Source organism: Vigna angularis, chromosome 11 (assembly GCF_016808095.1).
Source record: "Vigna angularis cultivar LongXiaoDou No.4 chromosome 11, ASM1680809v1, whole genome shotgun sequence".
Classification (NCBI taxonomy): domain Eukaryota; kingdom Viridiplantae; phylum Streptophyta; class Magnoliopsida; order Fabales; family Fabaceae; genus Vigna; species Vigna angularis.
Window position 1 is genome coordinate 2,482,327 of NC_068980.1, and position 24,822 is coordinate 2,507,148.

General features: G+C 31.5%; 3 protein-coding genes and 1 non-coding gene across 4 annotated transcripts; 1 reads left to right on the forward strand and 3 right to left on the reverse strand.

The window, feature by feature from the left end:
* Positions 1–2,819: 2,819 nt before the first annotated feature.
* Positions 2,820–6,004, reverse strand: LOC108334177 (eukaryotic initiation factor 4A-10). The gene is made up of 5 exons (XM_017569871.2): positions 5,795–6,004; positions 5,201–5,270; positions 4,992–5,098; positions 3,833–4,263; positions 2,820–3,618 (listed from the first exon to the last, which is right to left on the reverse strand). Exons 2-5 carry the CDS (start codon positions 5,266–5,268, stop codon positions 2,983–2,985), a joined length of 1,242 nt encoding a protein of 413 aa, XP_017425360.1. The 5' UTR covers positions 5,269–5,270; positions 5,795–6,004; the 3' UTR covers positions 2,820–2,982.
* Positions 6,005–14,192: 8,188 nt separating this feature from the next.
* Positions 14,193–17,999, forward strand: LOC108334134 (seed linoleate 9S-lipoxygenase-3). The gene is made up of 9 exons (XM_017569793.2): positions 14,193–14,494; positions 14,651–14,937; positions 15,134–15,374; positions 15,497–15,817; positions 15,907–15,992; positions 16,080–16,187; positions 16,278–16,582; positions 16,684–16,947; positions 17,038–17,999. The coding sequence occupies exons 1-9, from the start codon at positions 14,278–14,280 to the stop codon at positions 17,789–17,791; spliced, it is 2,583 nt and encodes an 860-aa protein (XP_017425282.1). The 5' UTR covers positions 14,193–14,277; the 3' UTR covers positions 17,792–17,999.
* A 76-nt stretch (positions 18,000–18,075) lies between these two features.
* On the reverse strand, positions 18,076–18,147 carry TRNAP-UGG (transfer RNA proline (anticodon UGG)). Its single transcript has one exon. It is a non-coding gene; the product is annotated as a tRNA-Pro (tRNA).
* Positions 18,148–19,175: 1,028 nt separating this feature from the next.
* LOC108334300 (linoleate 9S-lipoxygenase-like) lies at positions 19,176–23,284 on the reverse strand. Its single transcript, XM_017570062.2, has 9 exons — positions 23,004–23,284; positions 22,109–22,392; positions 21,784–22,021; positions 21,369–21,689; positions 21,160–21,245; positions 20,950–21,057; positions 20,519–20,823; positions 20,172–20,435; positions 19,176–20,083 (listed from the first exon to the last, which is right to left on the reverse strand). The coding sequence occupies exons 1-9, from the start codon at positions 23,209–23,211 to the stop codon at positions 19,327–19,329; spliced, it is 2,571 nt and encodes an 856-aa protein (XP_017425551.1). The 5' UTR covers positions 23,212–23,284; the 3' UTR covers positions 19,176–19,326.
* Positions 23,285–24,822: the final 1,538 nt, after the last annotated feature.

Consider the following 24,822-nt stretch of genomic DNA (forward strand, 5'->3'; position numbering starts at 1 on the left):
TGCAAGAAGCATTTGGAAAGTTGGTATGACAATTTTCTACAAACTTGGCTTTAAAGTTTTAGCCGAAAGTGCAGTCTGAAATGAATAAATTATTATTAAATATGATGATAAGTGTGTTAATGATGTTCAATCTAATTGGTAGTGTTCCACTAAAACAAGTAGTTGATAAGGAGTTAGCATGTATCTTTCAATCTCAACAACACTTTAATTATGCAGTTTTCAAAACCATCCATTTTAACAATCTACTCTTTCAATAAAGCATCCTAATGCACCATAACAATATTATGCATGCAACACTTTGCGTCTAAAATACTTTCCAATTATTATAGTCTCACTTTTTTCTTCTCGCAATCAAAACTAGATATTTTAGGAATCATTTAAAGTGTTTTTTACAATAGAAATATTATGTAGACTAAAACAAGATAATTTTTTATTATATAAATGTTTAAATATGTTTATACTTTCTGAATTTGAATGTGAAATTGATATTAATTTATCATAAATAATCATTTTTCTTTAAAGTTTAATATTATAATTTAAAACAAAAACGATATCCAAATTCAAACACTTTAACGTATTTAACCCTTACATAAATATGAAATATATTTTACAAAGAGCGATTTAAAGCTTATTTTAACGTGTTATATTGTTTTTCAGATCTATTTCGATGTAATTTTGAATGTTTTTTTATGTAATTTTGAATGTTAGGAACATTAAAGTGGTATCCTGTTATAGCTTTGGGTGCTTCTCCCTCCACTACCACACCTTTCTCCTTCTACCTCTCTTTTACTATTTTGTCCCTCAGTAAAATTTTATTTTTAGGGTTATTATTTTTTAATTTTACACATTCACAACCTATTTCACTAATAACACATTCTAGTCCCGTAGTAAAATATTTTTCTTTCATTTTAACATTATATTTCTTCCTCTTTTTCTTTCGTCGTTGTGAGATACTACAAGTTGCAAAGGTTGGTAGTGGTGGAAAGAATTATCAAGCAGTCTCCCTCTCGTGGTGCAATGTCTCTCTCGTGGTGCAGTGCGTGGAGTGGTGCAGTGCGTGTCGTGCTTCCTCGTATTCGAATAAACCTTGAAATAAAACCCTAAAATAAAAAACGTAACCTTTAAACGGAGGTGACATCCTTAAACGGAGGTGACATCCTTCAACGGATGTCGACATCCTTCAACAGATGTCAACATCCGTTTAAGGAAAAACGGATGTCGACATCCATTTTACCTTAAACGGATGTTGACATCCGTTGAAGATGTCACCTCCATTGAAAGGTTACGTTTTTTATTTTAGAGTTTGTTTTATTAGGGAACATCCGTTGATGTATACTTCCTCACGTTGGTTGATGCTCTGGACGTTCCTCGATGTTCCTCCACACCACGGCGGCGACGCTCCTTCACACCACGGCGACAATGGAAGCTTTCAAACAAAAAAAAAACTGGGAAGAAAAAGGAATGGAAGTGCGGGAGGTGGGGAGGTGAAACGAAAATGGGGAAAGAGGAAGAGAGTTCCATGGGTGGATGCTGGGAAAGTAAAATTAGGGTTTCAAATTATTTAAAATAGGGTAAAAGTAAAAATCTTTTTAACTTAAGGATATAATTATATTTAAAATAATGTGGGGAGGTGAAGGAAGTATAGGGTGGTGGTGGAGGGAGCAACACCCTGTTAGTGTCATAAAATATTTAAATAAATGAATTTTATGAACTAAAATTCTTATGCTTGTTCTTGTATAATATTGTTGAAAGAAATTGTGTTCCTTTTTTATGTCTGTTTTAAAATTTTAAAATAGCATAATTTTTTTAGTTATCTATATTTTTATTCTTATTATGTATCAAAAGTGATTTAGTGAGAAAAAAAAAATATATATATATATAAAATAACTTGTTTAAATTTTATATACCAATACATCTTAATGACTAACATATGAATAAAATATAATTTAGTGTAAATCATAAAGAAAAATAAGCTTAAATAGTTTTAATATTAGAATCGCACTCAATCATTTCATTCCATATATTCTATTAATTATATTACTAACTTTACTTAAATGCTCTATTTATTTGATGTTATTTTATAGATTATTTTATTAATATTGATTTTAAAATTTTGAATCCATTCACCTTAGACCCAATCGCATTTTCGTTTTTTTTTTAAAGATTTTATATTAATTCCCTTCCATCAATTTAACATATGAAAGTTCTCTAGTATAGTTCTCTTAGGGGAATTGTTAATTTTTTAACTTTTGTTAAGACTTTGTTCAGGGAAATTGTTTTTGTTAAAAAATTAAGTGTGCGGCCTGACATAGAATGAAAATAAAATATAAAATAGGTGTGAAAATCAAAATTTTAGTCCATAGAAAATGCCCTGATCTTATTAGAGAGGAAATTACCGACTCAGAATTTAAAAAGTATTTTAATGCATTACATTTTTTCTATTATTATTATTATTATTATTATGATTATAGCACATTCATCTGAATGGGAAAAAAACACACTCAATCAACTAACTGCATGCTTTTGAAAGAATTAAAACGAAATAATATAACCTTTTAATTGTCAAAAAGAAAAGGACATAAGTTGCTTCAAGTAAACGCGATTTAGAGCCTCTATTGACAGTTTATGATTGGACGTATGAATATAATTTATTAACCAAAATATCTTTTACTCAAACTAAATAATAACTCTCGAATTACTAAATTTCACGTAAAACTTTACATTTGCAGAATTTCGTAATGCATACAGATTCTATATTTTGTATCTTTGACAACAAAAATAGGTCAAGGCATCATTCAGAAATAAAACACACACCACAATTAAAAGAGAAATGACTTAGAACAAATTTTATAGAATCCATTATAAATAAAGGCGTCATTGAACTCTAACCGGTAAAAACTGAAAAAGAAAATAAAGACACAAAATAATAGTTGTCAAAAAGTAATAGCTCTGATGACTTAACAGAGAATAAAAATTAACCCATCAGAGCAGATCAGCAACATTTGAGGGCAACTCCTCTACAGTGACATTGTAGAACTTCTGAATATCAGATAGCATTCTGGCATCTTCCAGTGTCACAAAGTTTATGGCAACACCTTTTCTTCCAAAACGCCCACTTCGCCCTATGCGGTGAAGATAATTTTCAGGTTGGGTAGGCAGATCATAGTTTATAACCAAAGACACCTGCTGTACATCTATACCACGAGCCAAGAGGTCAGTGGTGATTAGAACTCGAGAAGAGCCAGAGCGAAATTCACGCATGATGATATCACGAGTGTTTTGGTCCATGTCTCCATGAGTGGCTGAGACTGTGTGATCATTGCTTCGCATCTTGTCAGTGAGCCAGTCCACCTTGCGCCTTGTGTTCACAAAGATGACACTCTGGGTTATAGCCAAAGTCTCGTAAAGGTCGCACAATGTCTCCAGTTTCCATTCTTCCTTGTCAACATTCACATAAAACTGCTTGATACCCTCAAGGGTCAATTCATCACGCTTTACCAGGATTCTCACTGGCCTATTCATGAACTTTCTCGTAATTTCCAGGGCCTCGGGTGGCATTGTAGCAGAGAACACGCCAACCTGAATTTGACCAGGCAGTAGCTGGAAGATGTCATAGATCTGCATTTCGTGCACCAAAATAAAAATTGTTAGCTATTTAACTCGAGATGACTTCATCTAGCACAAATGTAGGAGACTGTTTTAAATAAAGAGAAATATTACAACAAAAATAAAAAACATCAGTAATACGCACGACACAATGTTAGATGAAAGTAAAGGAAAAAAAATACCAAATTCAATTTGTTTTAAACAAACAAGTGGAAAACCAACAAACCTGGTCCTTGAAACCACGTGAAAGCATTTCATCAGCCTCATCCAAAACAAACATCTTTATGTGATCAGGGCGAAGAGACTGTCTGCGCAACATGTCAAACACACGGCCAGGAGTGCCAACAACAGTATGTACACCAGCTTGGAGAATGCGCTGATCCTCACGGACACTGGTCCCACCAACACAAGCATGAACCTTGACGCCAAGGTAATCACCGAGAGCTCGCATAACCTTTTCAATCTGCTGTGCAAGCTCCCTTGTTGGTGCCAAAACCAAAGCCTGGCACTGAACCAATCCATAATCTAGTTGCTGCAAAATTCCAGAACAGAATGTAGCTGTCTTTCCAGTTCCAGACTGAGCCTGCTGAATCACGTCCAAACCCTTGCAGAAAGGAACAATCCCCCTTTGCTGTATTGCAGAAGGCCTCTCAAAACCTATATAACGAAGAATAAAAGATTCCACATCAAACTGTGCTACAGCTAACTGCATATAACATTTGTTTTGTTGTTAATAAACGATAGATATCATATAGTTGTTACCTGCAGATCCACTTTGTAATCTTCTACGAAATAGTTTGAAATGGAAACAGATGTGTAATTTCAGAAAATAATTCGAAGCGTATGATGTCAAAAAAAATGGGCAAGGCCCCTATAATGCTACACTACTTGATGTTATAAACTTCCCAACATCGTGGGGGGGCAGGCATGGGTCAATTAGTAGGCATACTTGTTTTGAAAAGGTCAATCCCACATCTAGATCCTACAACTCCAGGTTGGTGAGAACACAAACCACTGCCCCAGGACTCCCCTTGAAATAAATCTTAAAAACTTTTAAACTTCAAAGAAAAACTTCAGCAAATTAAATAAATGATAATTTAAATTGTTTAGCTAAAATATGATTACAATTGTATGACACATCTTTAAAATTGCTAATTAACTGACACAGCCACACTTACTGACATACAGCCTTTGTTTTTTAAACACACGCAATTCTGTAAAAGGTCAATTCAGCAGCCTAAAAAAGCGACTTTTAGAGTGTCAACTCTTTAGAAAGGTTATCTATTAACCAGCATCAAGAGTGACTAAAAAAGAGGGTAGTCCTAATATTTCTCAAGCATTGAATAAGCACAAGAGGAAACAAACTAAAAAATCATTTGCCATACCATAAGCATATATGCCTCTCAGAAGATTTTCTTGTAAACCCATAGCATCAAAACTGTCATAGACTTCATCATATGAGGTGAAAAACTCTTCTCCATCGGCAGAAAGCCTGTAATTAATTTTCAAAACAATAATTAAAATTACAGAAAACTGCAAGAAGAAATAAATCAAGCATCAGACGCAATGAAAAATATGAAGTGCAATAACTTACAATTCATTCATCTTAGAATCATACTGCCGAGTATCAAATTGAGTACCCTCTGGAGCCAATCCTGCCATCACTGCAGAACAGAAACTTCAGTAAAATTAAACAGATACGTGTACATAAGAAGACCTAACAAATACAAAACCAATAACAAAAATTAATTCCCAATAAATCATCGCAAAACAACACTAGTGAACGAAGACGAAGGGGCTCTTGGCTATGCTAAATCCTTTTTCTGTTCGCATGATGCCAGATAAGAAAACAAATTCAAAACCACCAATAAATAAAATAAAAACATATATTAAACCGATCAAAATTCGGATCACTACTCTAATCTGCGTCAAAACAGAAAATGAAAAAAAGAATCGACGGTTAAAAGCCGATAATGATTAAAAATTTCAGTTCGAACTAACCATAAAAAAATAACAATAACCTAACACCTAAAATGGAATGAAAAGCTTTGCGATGAAAGCAATCAGATCAAGCACATGTTCAAAACATAACAAGGAGAGTGATACGAAAACAGAAGAATATGAAAATAAAAGGCGATTTATGAAAATGATGAACGTTGGTGAAGATAGAGAGAGAAGTTAGGGTTACCTGATGTTGTTGGAATAGAGAGAAAGAGAGAAGCGAAGAATGGGAAGCGAAAGAGGAAGTAGGGTTTCCCAAACTCCTCGGATCTGCGCCGTGGAGTTGAAGGGAAGAGAAAGGAGAATGAATAGAATAGAAGGAATGTGTTGAGTTTAGGTTTTGTTATGTTATCACTTCTGCTTTTTTTTCTACTATTCTATTCTACCTAGTTTTTCGTTGCATCACCCAAAATAATAAATACTATTATTTTAATTATAAATAATATATGTCTTTTTCTTTTATTTTTCTATAATTCTTTCTATATAAAATTTGTATATTTCATATTGGTTTCAAGTTAATTTTGGAGCTGTTCCCCAATTAAATCAATATAAAAAGAGTGAGTTTGGAGTGGTACAGAGTAGCCAGTATTTTTCTTCAAATTAATATAACTAAAAAACAACAAAAATTTGTATTACAAAACTAATTTTAATATATATATATTAAATTACCCGTTTTTAAAATCTTTTATAGAACAAAAATTTCAAAACACGATTTTAGAATAGGATTTTTGGAATAAAATTTATAGAATGCGATCTCTAGAATAAATTTTCAAAATTTTCATAGCATATAATACCTTTTTAGAATATATATATATATATATATATATATATATATATATATATATATATATATATATATATATATATATATATATATATATATATATATATATATATATATATATATATATATATACACCATACCTTCCAGAATTAGTTTCGAAATGAATTGTTTAGAATATTTTTTTCAAAACACATAAAATACATTTTAAAAGGAGATTTTCTTGCAACGTGTTCTCTCTTTTTTCACATGACAATGATGAGGATATGGTGCAATGTAAGAAAATATTTTGATCTTTTTAAATATTGATATAGTAGTACAGTTAGTATTAATAGGGGTGCAAGAAGAAACAGTTCACGAACTTTAGTTTGCCAGCACATTTTAGTTAACAACAAATTGACAAACCAATTTCAAATAAAACATGGGCCTTACTGTTCTCACTTTGACGGTTTCTTCCTCCATCACCACACACTTTTATATGCATCTCTCCATTTTTCTTTTTTCTTTTGTCCTTGTAAAAAATTAAATGGTAGTGGTTACAAAATATTTACCTTGAAATGAATATTAATATCCCTTGAACTCTTGAGTGGATATTAAAATCTGTCAATCACGACGGTCCAACGAACCTCTCATATCTCTTCAACGATTTTTTTTTTTATTTTTTTTAACCCTTTACTAAATTTTATTAATTATAAATAAATCTATAAAAATTATTAAATAACCTATACATAAAAATATTTTAAAGTCTAAATAAATAAATCTAAAAAAAATTAATTAATAAGCTAAAAATTAAAAAAAAATGTTGAAGCCCTAAACGGATATGGGAAATCCGTTGGATTTTCAATAAATCTCGATATCCGTCGATGAAAGTCGAGATTCGTTGAAGGTTCAACGAATTTCTATATCTGTTCACAACTTTCAACACTCTCTTCTTCTATTTTCTTCATAGACCACGTCCAGATACAATAAACCAAATATAAATAAATTTAACATGTTCACAACACCAAAACAACAACGAAATACATATAAAGTATTAAAGGAGAAGAAGAAATCAACTTGGTCTTCAGCCACGAAATAGAACATGAAAACTTCAAATGACCACACCCCTCCGTAGACAAATATGTGTCTCACTTCTCAGTGACTGGATAGAAGCACCGAAAATGAAAATAAATTCAAAGAGAAGAGAAAATGAATAACAAGACAGAAGGGAAGAGAAAAAGAGAATTTAATATGTGGTATGGGAGTGAAGGAGTGAGACACGGCTGAAAAAAAGTAAAAAAATAATTAGAGTTTAAAATAAAATTAAAAGTTAAATGATAAAAATAAAAAATATTTACCTAAAAGTATATTTGGAAAATAGAAAATTGAGAAAGTGCATGTAGAATTGTGTGATGATGTAAGGAGAAACCCTCTCTCACTTTCTTTAATTTTAAGTCTACACTTCTCCTTTATTTTTAAGTTTTTTTTTTTAACAGACATACTCTTAATGGAAGGTGTCTGTCAACTCATACTGAAAACTTATTTGCAAAATAAAAAATTATGAAATTGTACACAACAGAGAACGTCTGTAATCGATTTTATATGTAATTTTTAATTGTTTTCGATAATAGTAAAATGAATGTATAACTAAAACTAATTTAATTATGATTCCAGATACTCCACTTAATAATAATGAAATTAATTACAACATAAATTGAAATTTTAATTGTAATAAAATAATTATGGTACAATAATCAAACAAATTAATAACACAATGGACTTTTTTATACTACTATAAATATTCTTTTGTTTTTGTTTATAAGACTTAAATTAATAATAAGAATAACAAATAAACCAACATATGCAAGTATGGTTGGAATCCATTATCATTTTAATGGTAAATTTTAAATATTCAATTTTTTTAATTAAGTATAGAAACGTGATGAATATATACATTTTTGTCTCGTTCAGTTCTAATACCATCTTCATCTTTTTTTTGTCTCTATTTAAATTACTAATAGATTATTAGGTAATTTAAAAAACTTATCTATATATATATATATATATATATATATATAAATTTTTATTTAGTTTTTTAATTTTTTTATTTACTATATGTTTTTCTCTCTTTTATTTTAATTATTTAATTCGTTTTATATTTATAAAATCCACTCGTATATTTAAGATACCCTTTTATTATAGTTTTGATTATACATTTTTTTTTGTAATTATTTTTGAATGATGTACTATTAATTTAAGTGAATCAAATATATTTTAAGTTTATTTGATTATTATTTATTTTTCTGTATAATATCGCTTAATAGTGTATTAAATCAATAACACATATTTGATCACTTGTATATTTTTTTAACATTTTTATTTGTTGTTTATTTTAATTGTGTAAAATACTGTTTTAATAATTTTTATATAAATATTTTATTTTGTAATTCATTCTCAATTTTATCACTATAATTGTATAATTTTTTTATTTACTATAATATAATAATTTAATATCATTTTCACAAAGTTATAAGATAAAAAAATCATAAATAAATTCAAATCATTATTAGTTTAATATTTTTTTTATTAAATCTCATTTAAGTAGTGTATTATAATGTATAAAAAAAATTCATTAGTATTTAAATAAATGAAACAAAAAGACATTTAAATATTTTTAAACATTTGTTTTTTAATATTTTAAAATACGTTTAAACTTTATTATCTTTGTTTTCATAAATTGCATGATTAAGAAATGTTTTTGATTTTTATAAAATTTTATTTATGTGTTGTTGTATAATATCCTTTTCGTCCTATCCAATTATTATTTAAAATTTATATAAATTTTATTTATTTTTACATATTTAATAGTGAACAAATAAAATTTCAGTACATACACAAATGCAGGTATATCTAAAAATAAGAATGAAACAAAAATTATACTCTCATTGATATGAGGATGAATTGTCACTGTGTCCTCGCTCATGGACAATGAAGATGAGAAGAGACAAAAATATAATTATCTTTGTAGAAATTTTTGTTCTGTTATTTTTAATCAATAATATAATTATATTACATCTATGATATCATGGTAACTTAATAAATTTCAAGTATACATTAACATATATGTTAAACCTTACCTCTTTTGATTATTAATGAATATGTTCATAATAGCTAATTTATCTTAATTATAATTCAAATATCTCAGATAAATACCCTTCATCATTGTGCTATAGAAACAAATTATACATTTTTTACAGCAAAAAATTATTTATTTTTAAATCCAGCATTCCAAGCCATTCAAAATATCCATAAATCCCGATATATTTTGTCCACAAATAATAAGATCTGATACATAAACAAGTTAAAAAAAAAAGAAAAAAAAAAGAAGAGGCTCAAAATAAAGGGTAATGCTCCATCCACCACCACCCTATACTTCCTTTATCTCCCCGCATTATTTTAAATACAATTATATCCTTAAGTTAAAAAGATTTTTACTTTCACCTTATTTTAAATAATTTGAAACCCTAATTTTACTTTCCCAGCACCCACCCACGGAACTCTCTTCCCCTTTCCCCATTTCCGTTTCACCTCCCCACCTCCCGCACTTCCATTCTTTTTTCTTCCCAGTTTTTTTTTTGGTTTGAAAGCTTCCACTGCCGTCGTGGTGTGAAGGAGCGTCGTCGCCGTGGTGTGGAGGAACATCAAGGAGCGTCCAGAGCATCAACCAGCGTGAGGAAGTATACATCAACGGATGTCCCCTAATAAAACAAACCCTAAAATAAAAAACGTAACCTTTAAACGGAGGTGACATCTTCAACGGATGTCAACATCCGGTTACGTTTTTTATTTTAGGGTTTTATTTCAAGGTTTATTCGAATACGAGGAAGCACGACACGCACTGCACCACTCCACGCACTGCACCACGAGAGTGACATTGCACCACGAGAGGGAGACTGCTTGATAATTTTTTCCACCACTACCAACATTTGCAACTTGTAGTTTCTCACAACGACGAAGAAATATAATGTTAAAGTGAAAGAAAAGTATTTTACTTGTGTATGGGACTAGAATAGGTTATTAGTGAAATAGGTTGTGAATGAGTAAAATTAAAAGATAATAACCTTAAAAGTAAAATTTTATTAAGAAACAAAATAGTAAAGGGGAGGTGAAGAGAAAAAGGTATGGTGGTGGAGGGAGCACGCCCAAGACAAATACTCTCCATGTGCATGATCGAAGTACGAAGAAACCCATAAACGTGGCCCACTAATGCGTTTACGTCCAATTAGTTATAGGTTTTTCTTCATGCATCTCGTACTTTTTAGTTGTACTCCCATAAACTTAAAATAACTATTTTAGAACATTGTTCTTTTAATCGGGTCAATTTGTTTCCAAAATTACCAATTTGGATTAAAAAGAAAAACCCACATAGTCAAGTTGTATTGTATAAACACAACTTTGTTTTAAATATAACGTATTGTTTACTGACGACTTTAAATTATGGAAGTGAAGTCATCAAATCATACAATGATTTTTGTATAAATTAAAGTTTGTATTGCAAATACCTATTTTAATTAACGCTAATTATACTTAATAAGGAAAAATTGTCATTCCTTATCAAGACTTCACTTAAATTTTTTTAAATAATTGAATTTTGAATTGAAATTGTTATCTCTTATGGCAATTTTAGTAAATTTCACTTTAAACTAGAATCGTCATCTCTTTTAGTGACTTCATGACGACTTCATTTTGTTGTTGAAATGAAGTTCTCATCTCTTTGATAACTTTAGCTAAAAAATAATTATACTAAAACTGTGAGAGTGTTGATAATTTTATTTTAAAATTAATTATATTGAAGTTGTCACAAAAAAACGACGATTTCGGTTAAAATTCAATTATAGTAAAGTTGTCACACGAAATAACGACTTTAATTCAAAATTTATGATTAATTATAATTAGTATTAATTAAATTAAATGCTCACAATACGAACTTTAATTTACACAAAAATCGTTATTTGCTTTAACTATTTCACTTCCATAGTTTAAAATCATTTATGGATATAATGATTTTTTCATTCAAAACAAAGTCGTGCTTATACAATACAACTTGATCATGTATTTTTTTTTAAACATGAATTAATAATTATAAAACAAATTAATCCCATTCAATTAAAAAACTTCATAGGAGGCTTTTCGCCTTTTGTTATCTAGAACACGATTTTGATAATAGAATTTGCATGACAAGTTTTCCATAATACAATTTTAGAATATAATTTTTAAAACAAGTTTTTCCAAATTTAAATTATACATATTATTTATATTAGATAAGATCTAAATAATATCGAAATTTAATCTAAAACACTTATTTGAAATTTAAACTTCAAAATAAATTTCACACCTATAGAATTAAAGAATAATTTATTATGCATGTAGATAAGTTGATCACTTATAAAAGCTCGTTGTTCGACTTCATATTTAATATCAAAGTTTTTATTGGTTTCAATCAATTGAGGTGTCTCTCAAAGATGTTTTCATGTTAAATTAAGTCAAGATTCGATTATACAGATAATAAATGTTATAATCAACATGTAGTTAATCACTTATTTAGATCATGAATTTATAGTTTTGTAATAAAATTTTGTTTTAGACTTACTTATGACCCAAATTTGCTTAAACATAATTAATGACTTAATTCTTATTACTAACATTTTCTATTTCACTTGTATTTCGATTATCGAGTCGAGGTTGTCTGTTTTACTATATAATATGTCTTCACGTTCGCATCTCAATCTTTGTCACCATTTATCCTGAATGTCTGTTCAGTCAAGTTAGAAATTATCGGCAAAATGTACTCTGATGTTAAAGTCAAGTTCGACAATTAAACAATTAATGTGTAATAAATAGAATCATGTATTTTTTTTTTACCTCAAACGAGTATTTATAGTTTTTGAAATAAATTTTAGATTAACAACAGGTAATCACAATTCAATTGTTAATAATCTTGTTTTACTTTAATATAATTAATGTTAGTGTTAATCTCGTAATAACTTGATTGTTGGACCAGTCAAACGATAACAATAGGGTTGATAATGTGAATATAACCATGTAATATAACTTGTATTAGTGCTTGACCACCGATGAACATATTGACATTATACATTATGAGAGAATTTTGACAAAAGCTAATGTGATAAAAGATGTTTGATTGACCAGTTAATCAACATTGTTATCTGGACGTTTAATTGGTTGGTGTACCGTAATCATACACACAATTAATTTGAACCAACTCTTTGTAACATTTACAAAAATATAAAGAAAAAAAAGTAATTTATAAAGCTATTTTTATATAGTTTTCAACATATATTTTTTAATTTTAACATAAGTTCAGTATATGAATTTTTTATTTTCATTTTTCTGGAAGATTTAAAATTGAACTAAAAAATAGAAACCGAACGTAGCACATGGCATTATTGAGAGAAGAAGTGTTGAATTCAGTTCCTCTTTCTTAAAATAATCGGTGTAGATAGGCATTTTGCACTTGCTGTCTTTCTTGCATGAACTCCCTTCGACACCTCACAACATAACCCTTTTCAAATTATCTTCTTCGATTTTAATACGCAACAACTCGTAAGTGTTTTTTTGTCGTGACTTTTCAGATTTCATCTTCACAGAATCAATACTCTATTTTCAACTCAATTTTTTCTGAATAATATATATATTTTTTCCATATAAGATAAACATATTCCAAAAATGCTCACCAAATATATATACTAGTAGTTTTGTGCAGTATTTTAAAATTTTGTATTATGTGAAAAATATAGTAGTAATAATAAACAATGCGACATAATAGTAGACAGGTGTTAAGAGGTTTGGGGCAAGTGGCTCTAAAGGAGAGTGTATGAGTATCTGAAGGGTAGGTGTCATCATATAACATCTCTATCACTCATGCATCCTCAAACCAAATACTACTATACAACCTTCTCTTAACTATTTATTCATTTATTAATCACTCATTCCAATACTATATTACTCACTACTTCAAATTAAACTATTGATTAATTATTTATTAATACATTACTCGCTACTTCAAATATCAGTGTATGTCAATATGAGATTTTGAACCCAATTTTTCACATGTTTTATTGTTTTAAAAGTCATTATTGCACTGTTTTGGTTAAAACATCCGTCAATCCTATATTACTATATATATATATATATATATCAATTGTTTTTTATTTACTTAACTGATTAGTAACACAGTAATAACGATATCTTAGACAAAAGCAATATACATTAAATGTTCATTGTAATGAAAAGTGATTCAATAGAAAAAAATGTTAGTTTGTTTACATTTGGTTTCTAAATTTTAAAAATAATTATATATAGTTATTCTTATTCAAACGATATTAACATATTTTAAATATTAAATATGTTTTTAGTTTTTAGAAATAATATGTTTTCAATGTTTGATATATTTTTTATTTCAAATTTTAAAAATAAACAAATATAATTCTTTTACTTAAAAAATATTAATCTTTTTTAGTTATTCAATAATTTTATAAATTATTATTTAAGTTGTTTATGTAATTTGATATATGACTCGAATATTAATTTCAAACTTTCGTTTTATAATGTAAAAGAAATTAATCTTATTAAGGTAAAAAATCTATATCTATTATTTTTTAAATTTAATAACAAAAGAATGAATTATAGTTTTACATACAAATTTGAATTTAAAAGTTAAAAATATATTTAACTCATAAAAATATTTTTTCATTGCATGCACTATTCTTGGTTCTCGTTGTTCCTCCTTATAAATAGCACCCTCATCAGTTTCCTTTGAGCATCGGTTGATGTTTGCCTAGTCCTCCCTTAAAGAAAAAATCATACATAGTTTTGTTTGAGTTGCAAAGATGTTTTCGGGTATGTCTGGTCTGATCAACAAGGGGCACAAGATAAAGGGGACAGTAGTGTTGATGCGAAAGAATGTGTTGGACGTGAACAGCGTAACCAGTGTTGGAGGCATTGTTGGTCAAGGTCTCGACCTTCTTGGTTCCACAGTCGATAATCTGACTGCCTTCTTGGGTCGATCAGTTTCTCTCCAACTCATCAGTGCCACCAAACCAGATGGTTCCTTTCTTCTTCTTTCACTTCATATATATCACTATACTTTCTTTATTCTTTCTTTTTTGTGTATCTTTAATGGAGTCCAAGAAAAGTGAAACGAAAACATGGTAAAACGGCTTCACTGATTTTTCTTGTTTTCTTTTCTTTCTTTTTGGTTAGCCAACGGAAAGGGGAAGCTTGGAAAGGCTACCTTTTTGGAAGGTATCATCACTTCACTGCCAACTTTGGGAGCAGGCCAATCTGCATTCAAAATTCATTTTGAATGGGACGATGAGATGGGAATTCCTGGAGCATTTTACATCAAGAATTTCATGCAAACCGAGTTCTTCCTTGTCAGTTTGACTCTTGAAGACGTTCCAAACCATGGAAGCCTCCACTTTCTTTGCAATTCCTGGATATACAATGCCAAACACTTCAAAAACGATCGCATCTTCTTTGTCAATCAGGTCAAGTATTGCTTACCAGCCACTCTATACACTTTTTAAGTCGTCAATAACTTTGGTGCAACGATGAAGCTAATAACAACGTTATATATATATATATATATATATATATATATATATATATATATATATATATATATATATATATATATATATATATATATATATATATATATATATATATATATATATATTGCAGACATATCTTCCAAGCGAAACACCGGCTCCACTGGTGAAGTATAGAGAAGAAGAGTTAGTTAATTTGAGAGGAGATGGAACGGGAGAACGTAGAGAGTGGGACAGGGTCTATGACTATGATGTCTACAATGATTTAGGTGATCCAGATAAGGGTGAAAATCATGCGCGTCCTATTCTTGGAGGGTCTGACACCTTGCCTTATCCTCGTAGGGGGAGGACTGGTAGAAGACCAACTAGGAAAGGTTTGGCTTCTATTTCTACACTTCACCATGCTAGAATGATCCTAATCGTGAGCTAGCCATGTTGGATGAATGTTGCTTATTTTTAGAAATTAGAAGTACTTATTTTAAGTTTGATGAAACAGATCCAAAAAGTGAGAGTAGGAGCTCTGATATTTATCTTCCAAGAGATGAAGCGTTTGGACACTTGAAGTCATCAGACTTTCTGACTTATGGGCTGAAATCCGTATCTCAAAATTTTCTTCCAGCATTGGAATCTGCTTTTGATTTGAATTTCACGCCCAGTGAGTTTGATAGCTTTGATGATGTTCATGGACTCTATTCAGGTGGAATTAAGCTGCCAACAGATTTAATTAGAGACATAAGTCCATTTCCCGTGCTCAAGGAATTCTTAAGGACTGATGGTGAACAGGTCCTTAAGTTTCCTCCTCCTAAAGTGATTCAAGGTATCTCATATTAGTACTAATATCTAAAATGGATCCCAAACAACATTTGAGTTCCAATGAATCTGAGTTATTTGTTATTACTTGAGCAGTGAGTAGGTCTGCATGGATGACCGATGAAGAATTTGCAAGAGAAATGCTTGCTGGTGTAAATCCAAACATGATTCGTCTTCTTCAGGTAAGCCTAATCAAGGTTTTGTTATTATGAAAAATACAGCAAACCAAAAGGTTATATTTTCTGATTTTCTTATATTTACCATTGCAGGATTTCCCTCCACGAAGCAAGCTAGATAGCCAAGTCTACAATGATCATACCAGTCAAATTACCAAAGAACACCTGGAGCCTAACTTAGAAGGACTCACTGTAGACGAGGTATACATAATATGATAAAATTGTTTCTTAATAAAAGTTTGTTTGATGATTTTTTGAATGATAACGAGTACAATATATTTGGTTGGAAAGGCAATTCAAAACAAGAGATTGTTCATACTTGATCATCACGACTCAATCATGCCATATTTAAGGCGAATAAATGCAACATCCAACAAGGCTTATGCCACCAGAACCATCCTTTTCCTGAAAAACGACCGAACTTTAAGGCCACTTGCCATAGAACTGAGTTTGCCACATCCCGGGGATGATAAATCAGGTGTTGTTAGTCAAGTTGTTCTGCCTGCAGATGAAGGTGTTGAAAGTTCTATCTGGCTTCTAGCAAAGGCCTATGTGATAGTGAATGACTCTAGCTATCATCAACTAGTCAGCCACTGGTATAAATTTTCTCACCAAAATCATATAAAGGCTATTCAATTCAATCCAAATATCTCTATATGGAATGATTATTAACAACTTTTCATGGATTATATATTAGGTTAAACACACATGCAGTTATGGAGCCATTCGTCATAGCAACAAACAGGCATCTCAGTGTTGTTCATCCTATTTATAAACTCCTGCACCCTCACTATCGTGACACCATGAACATAAATGCCCTTGCTCGGGGATCTCTTGTCAACGACGGTGGAATTATAGAGAAAACCTTTTTATGGGGAAGGTATTCTATGGAAATGTCTGCTACGATCTACAAGGATTGGGTTTTTACAGATCAAGCTTTGCCAGCTGATCTTATAAAAAGGTGATTCATTTTCATCCTGGTTTAGTTTATTTCTAACAGAAGCTGAAAACATAATTAATCTCATGAAGTTATCTGTAAATTGTGATATAGAGGAATAGCAACTGAGGATCCAGAGTGCCCTCATGGTCTTCGTCTCTTCATAGAAGACTACCCTTATGCTGTTGATGGACTTGAGATATGGGATGCTATCAAGACATGGGTTCATGAATATGTTTCCTTGTACTACAAATCAGATGACACACTGAAAGAAGATCCTGAGCTCCAAGCTTGGTGGAAAGAACTGGTAGAGGTGGGTCATGGTGACAAGAAAAATGAGTCATGGTGGCCTAAGATGCAGACTCGTGAAGAGCTAGTGGAAGCTTGCAGTATTGTGATATGGACAGCTTCAGCACTGCATGCAGCTGTTAATTTTGGACAATACCCTTATGGAGGTTTGATCTTAAACCGTCCAACTATCAGTAGGCGATTCATGCCCGAGAAGGGTTCTGCTGAGTATGAGGAGCTGAAGAAGAGCCCTCAGAAGGCTCTCTTGAGGACCATTACACCAAAGTTTCAGACCCTTATTGACCTTTCAGTGATAGAAATATTGTCAAGGCATGCTTCTGATGAGATCTATCTGGGTGAAAGGGACAATCCAAATTGGACATCTGATACAAGGGCCTTGGAGGCTTTCAAAAGGTTTGGGAAGAAGCTCTCAGAAATTGAGAAGAAACTCTCAGAGAGAAACAATGACGAGAAACTGAGAAACCGCCATGGACCAGTTCAGATGCCTTATACTCTGCTCTTCCCTTCTAGTGATGAAGGCTTAACTTTCAGAGGAATTCCAAACAGTATCTCCATCTGAAGACAAGGAATCTGAATCCTTCTTCCAAACCTACTGTGTTGTTTAATAAAGTCTTTCGTGTTCGACCTTAATAAAAGCAAATGTACTTTTAAAGTTTTTTCAAACAATAAAGCCAGAGTTACTACTTCTTGCAATATGGCTGGCTACTCTTGTAATCTGGAACAAAACTAAAAGATGGGTTTCACAAAATCCATGATGTTTGGACTTATATGTTTTATGGATGAAGTGTTTAAATTAGAACGCGTCGATTCTGCATGAGAAATGTAAAATTAACAAAATTTTAAGGGGCATTCCGAGAATCGAACTCGGGACCTCTCGCACCCAAAGCGAGAATCATACCACTAGACCAAATGCCCAGCGATGGATATGGCAATTTAAAAATCCTATTTAATAATCATTATTATTTTGTTCTAGCTTAACAGCCACGGGCCCTTTTGAATTGCTTTATCCCCGCGTACATGTATTTATGAAATAGAGGAAAAATTAACATAATTAAGAAAAATAGTTATACATTTTTTTATCTATAGTTATTATAATGATTATTACACTAAAATAAACATTTACCATAATATTATAATGCAATCTCAATAGAAAAAGAAAATGGATGGAATAAAATAAATGTCTATTTAATTTTTCCTCACATACATAATTTTATAATTTAAGAAAAGTTAAAATATACTATATTTGACATGTTCTCCGATCATATTGTTTAAATTTTTTAAATATTATGTTTTTATATAATAATTTAAATTTATGAATATTTAATTTTATTGTTTGGATAGATTATTTTAATTACTATTAAATATCAAAATTATTATCGGATAATAATAATCATATTAAAAATCGTGATTATAATAAGCGTATAGATATTTCTTTATTTAATTTGTTTTTATATTTAGCTGTTTTATTTTTATATTCAGTCATTTTAAATATTTATATTTTTTGTTTGTATTATATTTTATGTTTGCTAAGTAGTGATTTGTTGGGATAAGAAAGATTATTTTTTTTATTTGCATCATTATGGAACTATTAAAACACGGAATTAAATCCCTTGAATTACTCAAATTCCCTTTTCTAGCATAGAGATCAAACAAGCAAGCATATTGATCGATATCAGGAAATAAGCCATAATTTTTAATACCCAAATTTTACCCCCTCATTTCTACAAACAGTTTCAATGAATCTTCGCTGCACAGGTTATTAGAATATCCAGAGATCATGGAATTGTACATAACAATATCCTTCTCACTATAGCTTTTTGTTTGCATTGTTATACTGTGTTTGTTAATGGTAGGAGTTCAATCTATAATTGGTGATTGGTCTTGAGGATTGCTTTCTAAGAATACCAAGTAAGATCATTTTTCTGGTTTGCATCACAATAGAATTATGCAAACATAACTTTCATTATTATAATAACAAATACAAGTAGGAAGTCGAAATACATAGTTAAACATCAACCAGCGGGGATGAAGGAATTATATTCCCTCCATATGAGATTTATTTAAAAGCCAGGAAGTTGAACAAGCATAGAATCCTTAGATAGAGATACTGTTGGGTATTCCTCTGAAAGTCAATCCCTCCTCACTGGAAGGAAAGAGTAGAGTGTAAGGCATTTTAGCCGGCCCTGTGCGGTTTCTCAATGTCTCATCATTGTTTTTCTGTACAAGCTTCTTTTCAATTTCAGCAAGTTTCTTTCCGAACCTCTTAAAAGCTTCCAATGGCCCGGCATCAGAAGTCCAAAAGTCTCCACCATCTCTCTCTCCAAGGTAGAACTCATCAGATGCGTGCCTTGACAATATCTCTATAACTGTAAGGTCAATCAGAGTCTCTTTCTTACCAGTAATAGTTCTCAAAAACTCCTTCTCAGGATTCTTAGCCAACGCATCATACTCAGCAGATCCTTTCTCAGGCATGAATCTTCTGCTAATAGTTGGCCTGTTCAGGATTAAACCACCGTATGGATATTGTCCGAAGTTAACAGCTGCATGAAGGGCTGAAGATATCCAAATGAGGGTAGTGGAAACATCAACCAACTCTCCACGTGTTTGCATCTTTGGCCACCATGGCTTATCTTTCAAATCACCATGACCCACCTGAACAAGTTCTTTCCACCAAGCTTGGAGTTCAGGGTCTTTTTGAAGTGCCTCATCTGACTTGTAATAGAATGCCACATACTCTTCCACCCACGACTTTATGGCAGCCCATATCTCCAACCCATCAGAAGCATAAGGATAATCCTCTATCAAAAGCTTAACACCATGGGGAGCAGATGGATCTTTAACTGCAACTCCTCTGACCACCCAAATAACATTGATTAGCACCACATTTGTATAAATCTTGAGACCTTTTACTTTTTAAAATCCTTTGAAATATTGCTTACCTCTTGACAAGATCATTGGGTAGTGCTTGATCAACGAAAGACCAGTCCTTGTAAGTCACAGCAGACATTTCCAGAGAGTACCTACTCCACAAGAATGTTTTCTCTATGATACCATCTGCGTTGACCAAGGACTTGCGGGCCAGTGAATTGATGTTCATGGTATCACGGTAGTGAGGAAATAGGAGCTTGTAAACAGGGTGAACCACACTCAATTGCCTGTTCGTTGCTATGACAAAAGGCTCAACAACTGCATGAGTGCTTAGCCTGTCATCCATGTTATCATGTTAATCATTTATTCATTAATACATAAACAAAATTAACTCCAATGCGAATCGATGATATCATACCAATGGCTAACGATTTGATGGTAGCACGAGTCATTCACAACAACATAAGCCTTTGCCAGTAACCAAATGTAAGCTTCCACTCCCTCGTATGAAGGAACATAGACTTCGCTGATAGGACCGTATTGGTCACCCTGACCATGTGGCTTACTTAACTCGATGGCCAATGGTGCCAGTGTTCCATCCTCTTTCAAGAAAAATATGGTTCTCGTAGCATAAGTCTTTGTGGTAGATGAATTTATTTTCCTCAAATATGGAATGAGATAGTCATGGTGATCTAAGATGAACAACTTATTGTTCTCGATAGCCTGTTCAACCAAGTATAATTAATTAATTGCTATTCACCAGATTCAAATAAAAGAAAATCAGAAACACAAAGCAATAACGTTGGTGTGAATTAATTTTAATGTTCAACCAGATACTTGTATCATTACCTGCTCAACAGTGAGCCCTCCTAATTGAGGCTCCAAATGCTCTTTCTTTATTATAGAGGTATGGTCACCAAAGGCTTGAGTGTTTAGCTTGCTACTTGGTGGGAATTCCTAGAATAAATTTAACACGGGATGAGTAATCTCATATTTGGCAGGCAAAATGCGTCCAACCTTTTTTGTTGATTACACGATCAACTTTAAGATTAAGCTTACCTTAAGAATCTTAATGACATTAGGATTGACTCCAGCAATGGTTTCTCTAGCAAATTCTTCATCAGTCATCCATGCAGACTTATCCACTGCATCAAATAAGAACAGTTCAAAAGTTCATCCATATGATTGAATAATGTTGAATAAAACATAGGAGTGCATTGTTAATGAAGATGTCATTTTTCTTCTTATTCAATGTGTGTAAGGCATACCTTGCATGACTTTAGGTGGTGGATACTTGAGGAACTGTTCACCATCACTTCGAAAAAGTTCCTTGACAATTGGTATGGGAGCGTATTTGCTGAGGAAGTCTGTGGGCAATGTAACTCCACCTTCATAAAGCTTGCGCACTTCAGCAAAACTATCAAACTCAAGACTCAGAATATTTCCATCGAATGCATCAGTCAAGACTGGTAACACATCTTGGGATACCGATTTCAATGCATAAGCGAGAAAATCGGATGACTTCAAGTGACCAAACGCTTCGTCTCTTGGAAGGTAAACAAAGTCGCTGGGCTTCTCACTGTTAGGATCTGTCGAGATGAACACATATTACATGTTAGGTCAAAAGCAAAGCATGAAAAGTATATATATACATCACAACAAAAAATGAATAAAGTGGGTAACCTTTTTTAGTTTTGGGTCTTCCAGTTCTTCCTCTACGAGGGTAAGGCAAGGTAGAACCTCCAAGAACAGGGCGAGCAAGGGCTTCACCTTTATCTGGGTTGCCCAAGTCATTGTAGACATCATAATCATAAACTCTATCCCATTCCTTTCGTTCTCCAGTTCCATCGCCTCTTACAACCTTCAATTCTTCTTCTCTGTACTTCACAAGTGGGGCTGGTGTCTCGCCAGGAAGATACGTCTGCATTGTTATATCATCAATAACTTGGTTTATCTATATGGTGTGTGAAAGACGAAGAAGAAGAAAGAATTAAATGAAGTAGCTTACGTTGTTGGCAAAGAAAATACGAGTAGTTTTGTATTTATCAGCATTGTAAACCCAGGAATTGCATACGAAGTGAATGGTTCCGTGGTTAGGAATGTCTTCGAGAGTGAGAGATTTGAGGTAGAACTCATTCTGCATGAAATTCTTAATGTAAAAGGCGCCGGGAATTCCGAAATCACTGTCCCATTCGAAATTAACATCGTATGCTTCTTCACTCGCTCCCAACGTTGGCAATGATATCTGCCCTCTTAACTTTGTAGCACTTCCAACTTTTCCTTTTCCTTGTCCTATCAAATTTCAAACCAAATTTCAAAATTTCAAATTCATTCTCACATCGATCTTACAGCAAAAATTAATAAATAATCTTATTCATTACTAAAAAAATATAATTATAATTTATTGTATGTGGTATGTTAAGCATGTATCAATATCCTTCGGCCAACAAAAGCATTGATCCTTTTTACGACATAATAAAAAGCATTAGCAAAATAAGTTTGTTTCTATTTGAAAAAGCATTGACCCAATGAAAGATAAATTATTACGCATTTAATAATAACATATATTATATTGATTTATGATACGAGATCCGCAAAGAAAAGTTAACAAATAATTTACATCATTAAAATAAGTTTGGTTACTATTAAAAGAAGCATTTTGCCTAATGAAAGATAAATTATTATATTATAAACAGACATGATTGATGTATGGTATGAGAAAGTCAATACATCCAAAAATATGAACTAGCTTCACACTGAGCACTGTATATATAAGAAATTAATTATTTTTGAAGTGTTGAGAATGCGATGATGGAAGGTTTGTGAATAAATGAAAGTGAAATAACGTGATTAGAGTAAATATGAAAATTGAAAGATGTTTAGAGTGTGTGAAGTGTTGTTACCATCAGCCTTGGTGGAACTGATGAGCTGGATGGAGATGGAGGTGGCGAAAGCAGTGACGGCGTCGACGAGACTGCCGGCCAAATCGAAGACGGTGTCAACGACGTTGGCGGGGTTGAGGATGGTGTTGATGTCCAACACATTCTTTCGCATAAGCACCACAGTTCCCTTTATCTTCTGCTTGTTTCCTCCGAAAATCCCTCCCAACATCTTTTCAACTTCTTTTCTGTTTTTTCAATCAAACACTGTTCTTCTTCTTCTTGGATTAATGAAGAACACAACCAAACCACTCCTTCTATTTATACACATCCAACTCTCTAACATACCAAAACATGTTTTTTCCTTTTTTACTCTTTTCCCCATTCAAATCACGATTAAGCCATGTGGCGGACCTAACAACCTTCATAAACCAGTTTAATTATCATTATTAATTATTCTTTATCTTCTCAACTTGACTCTTTTAATCTTAATATTATACTAATCTTTCTCTTCTTTAATTTATATTACCGTTCCCTTTTATTCCATCTATGTAAAAAGTACCATCACTACCCGTGGGAATCGTTTCTTCCCATGCACAGGTTCCTGTTTAACATTTTAACCACATTTTTATTTTTATTTTTATTTTTTAAATCCAATCTAATACAAAAATATTTTAATATCAAATCAGATTGGATCTTCTATTTTCTTTTTACTCCAAATCGATGCTGATCAATAAATATGATTAACTTATTCACAAATTTTAATAATGATTAATTGTTGTCAATTATTCATCGTTTTCAATAATGATTTGTTTGTATACGAGCTGATAACCAGTTTTATATTTTTATATCATACATGGCTTAGCCTATAAACTGGATAAGCTGAATTAATAATTGTTTATGTTTGTTCTAAGGCACGTGCTTTATTACAACTATTTCAAGTTATTTATTATCTTATTACATGTAGACTAGGGATACCAAAAAAATCCGCGCCCGCAGATATCTGCGGATAAAATTTGTGACGGATAATTGATATTTGTGGATATTTACTATCCGTAACTTGTGGGTAGCGGATATTTTAATACCCGTTTATAAACGGGTCGGGTGCGGGTATTATACTATCTGTACCCGCTGATACCCGCTACCCACAAAAAATAAAAAAAAAATTAATTTATATTTTATTAAGTTAAATTTAATTAAAATTAATATTAATTTATATTTTACAAGATTAAATTTAATTAAAATTGAATTTAAATTTATATTTAATTTAATTTATATTATATTTTATATATTTTTTGTAATTCTATTTAAATTATTTTAATAATTTATTAAAATATTTTTTTTTTAAATATTTGCGGGTGTCCGTGGATATCTACGGGTATCCGCGGGTTTTAAAATATCCGCGGATATTTTTTAAGCGGGTATCCGTGCGAGTAGCGGGTGGATTTTTTTTGTCGGGTTGGGTTGCGGGTAGGCACTATCCGTGCCCGACCCGACCCGTTGTCATCCCTACGTATGATTGTTAAAATATTCTGGTAAACTTTTACAGATTCTTTTTAATATGATTTTTCTCTTAATTTATTGGAGGATTTATTTCTTCTCATATGGTTTAGAAATTCAAGTTTAAACATTTTTCCCCCTTCAATCCTCGTTTTAGAATAAAACTGTGAAGTAAAACTCCAAATTTGAAAACAAACAATGACTCAGATGCAATAATTAATCTTATCAATATTATTTTAACGAACTTAAAGTCATGTTTCATATTCTAGTATATCGTAATAAAAAGAGAGAGCTTAGAAGATAACACTCTTTATCATTATAACTTTTGCAATATAAATAGTTA

Excerpts from the sequence above, each read along its gene's own strand:
- LOC108334177 (XM_017569871.2), bottom strand. The coding sequence starts at position 5,268 with ATGGCAGGATTGGCTCCAGAGGGTACTCAATTTGATACTCGGCAGTAT. Across the intron at positions 4,264-4,991 it reads GAGAGGCATATATGCTTATG|GTTTTGAGAGGCCTTCTGCA; the intron begins GTATGGCAAATG and ends TTCGTTATATAG. Across the intron at positions 3,619-3,832 it reads CACGTGGTTTCAAGGACCAG|ATCTATGACATCTTCCAGCT; the intron begins GTTTGTTGGTTT and ends CACGAAATGCAG.
- LOC108334134 (XM_017569793.2), top strand. The coding sequence starts at position 14,278 with ATGTTTTCGGGTATGTCTGGTCTGATCAACAAGGGGCACAAGATAAAG. Across the intron at positions 15,993-16,079 it reads ACATGATTCGTCTTCTTCAG|GATTTCCCTCCACGAAGCAA; the intron begins GTAAGCCTAATC and ends TTACCATTGCAG. Across the intron at positions 16,948-17,037 it reads CCAGCTGATCTTATAAAAAG|AGGAATAGCAACTGAGGATC; the intron begins GTGATTCATTTT and ends ATTGTGATATAG.
- LOC108334300 (XM_017570062.2), bottom strand. The coding sequence starts at position 23,211 with ATGTTGGGAGGGATTTTCGGAGGAAACAAGCAGAAGATAAAGGGAACT. Across the intron at positions 21,690-21,783 it reads AAGACCCAAAACTAAAAAAG|ATCCTAACAGTGAGAAGCCC; the intron begins GTTACCCACTTT and ends TCATCTCGACAG. Across the intron at positions 20,824-20,949 it reads GAGGGCTCACTGTTGAGCAG|GCTATCGAGAACAATAAGTT; the intron begins GTAATGATACAA and ends TTGGTTGAACAG.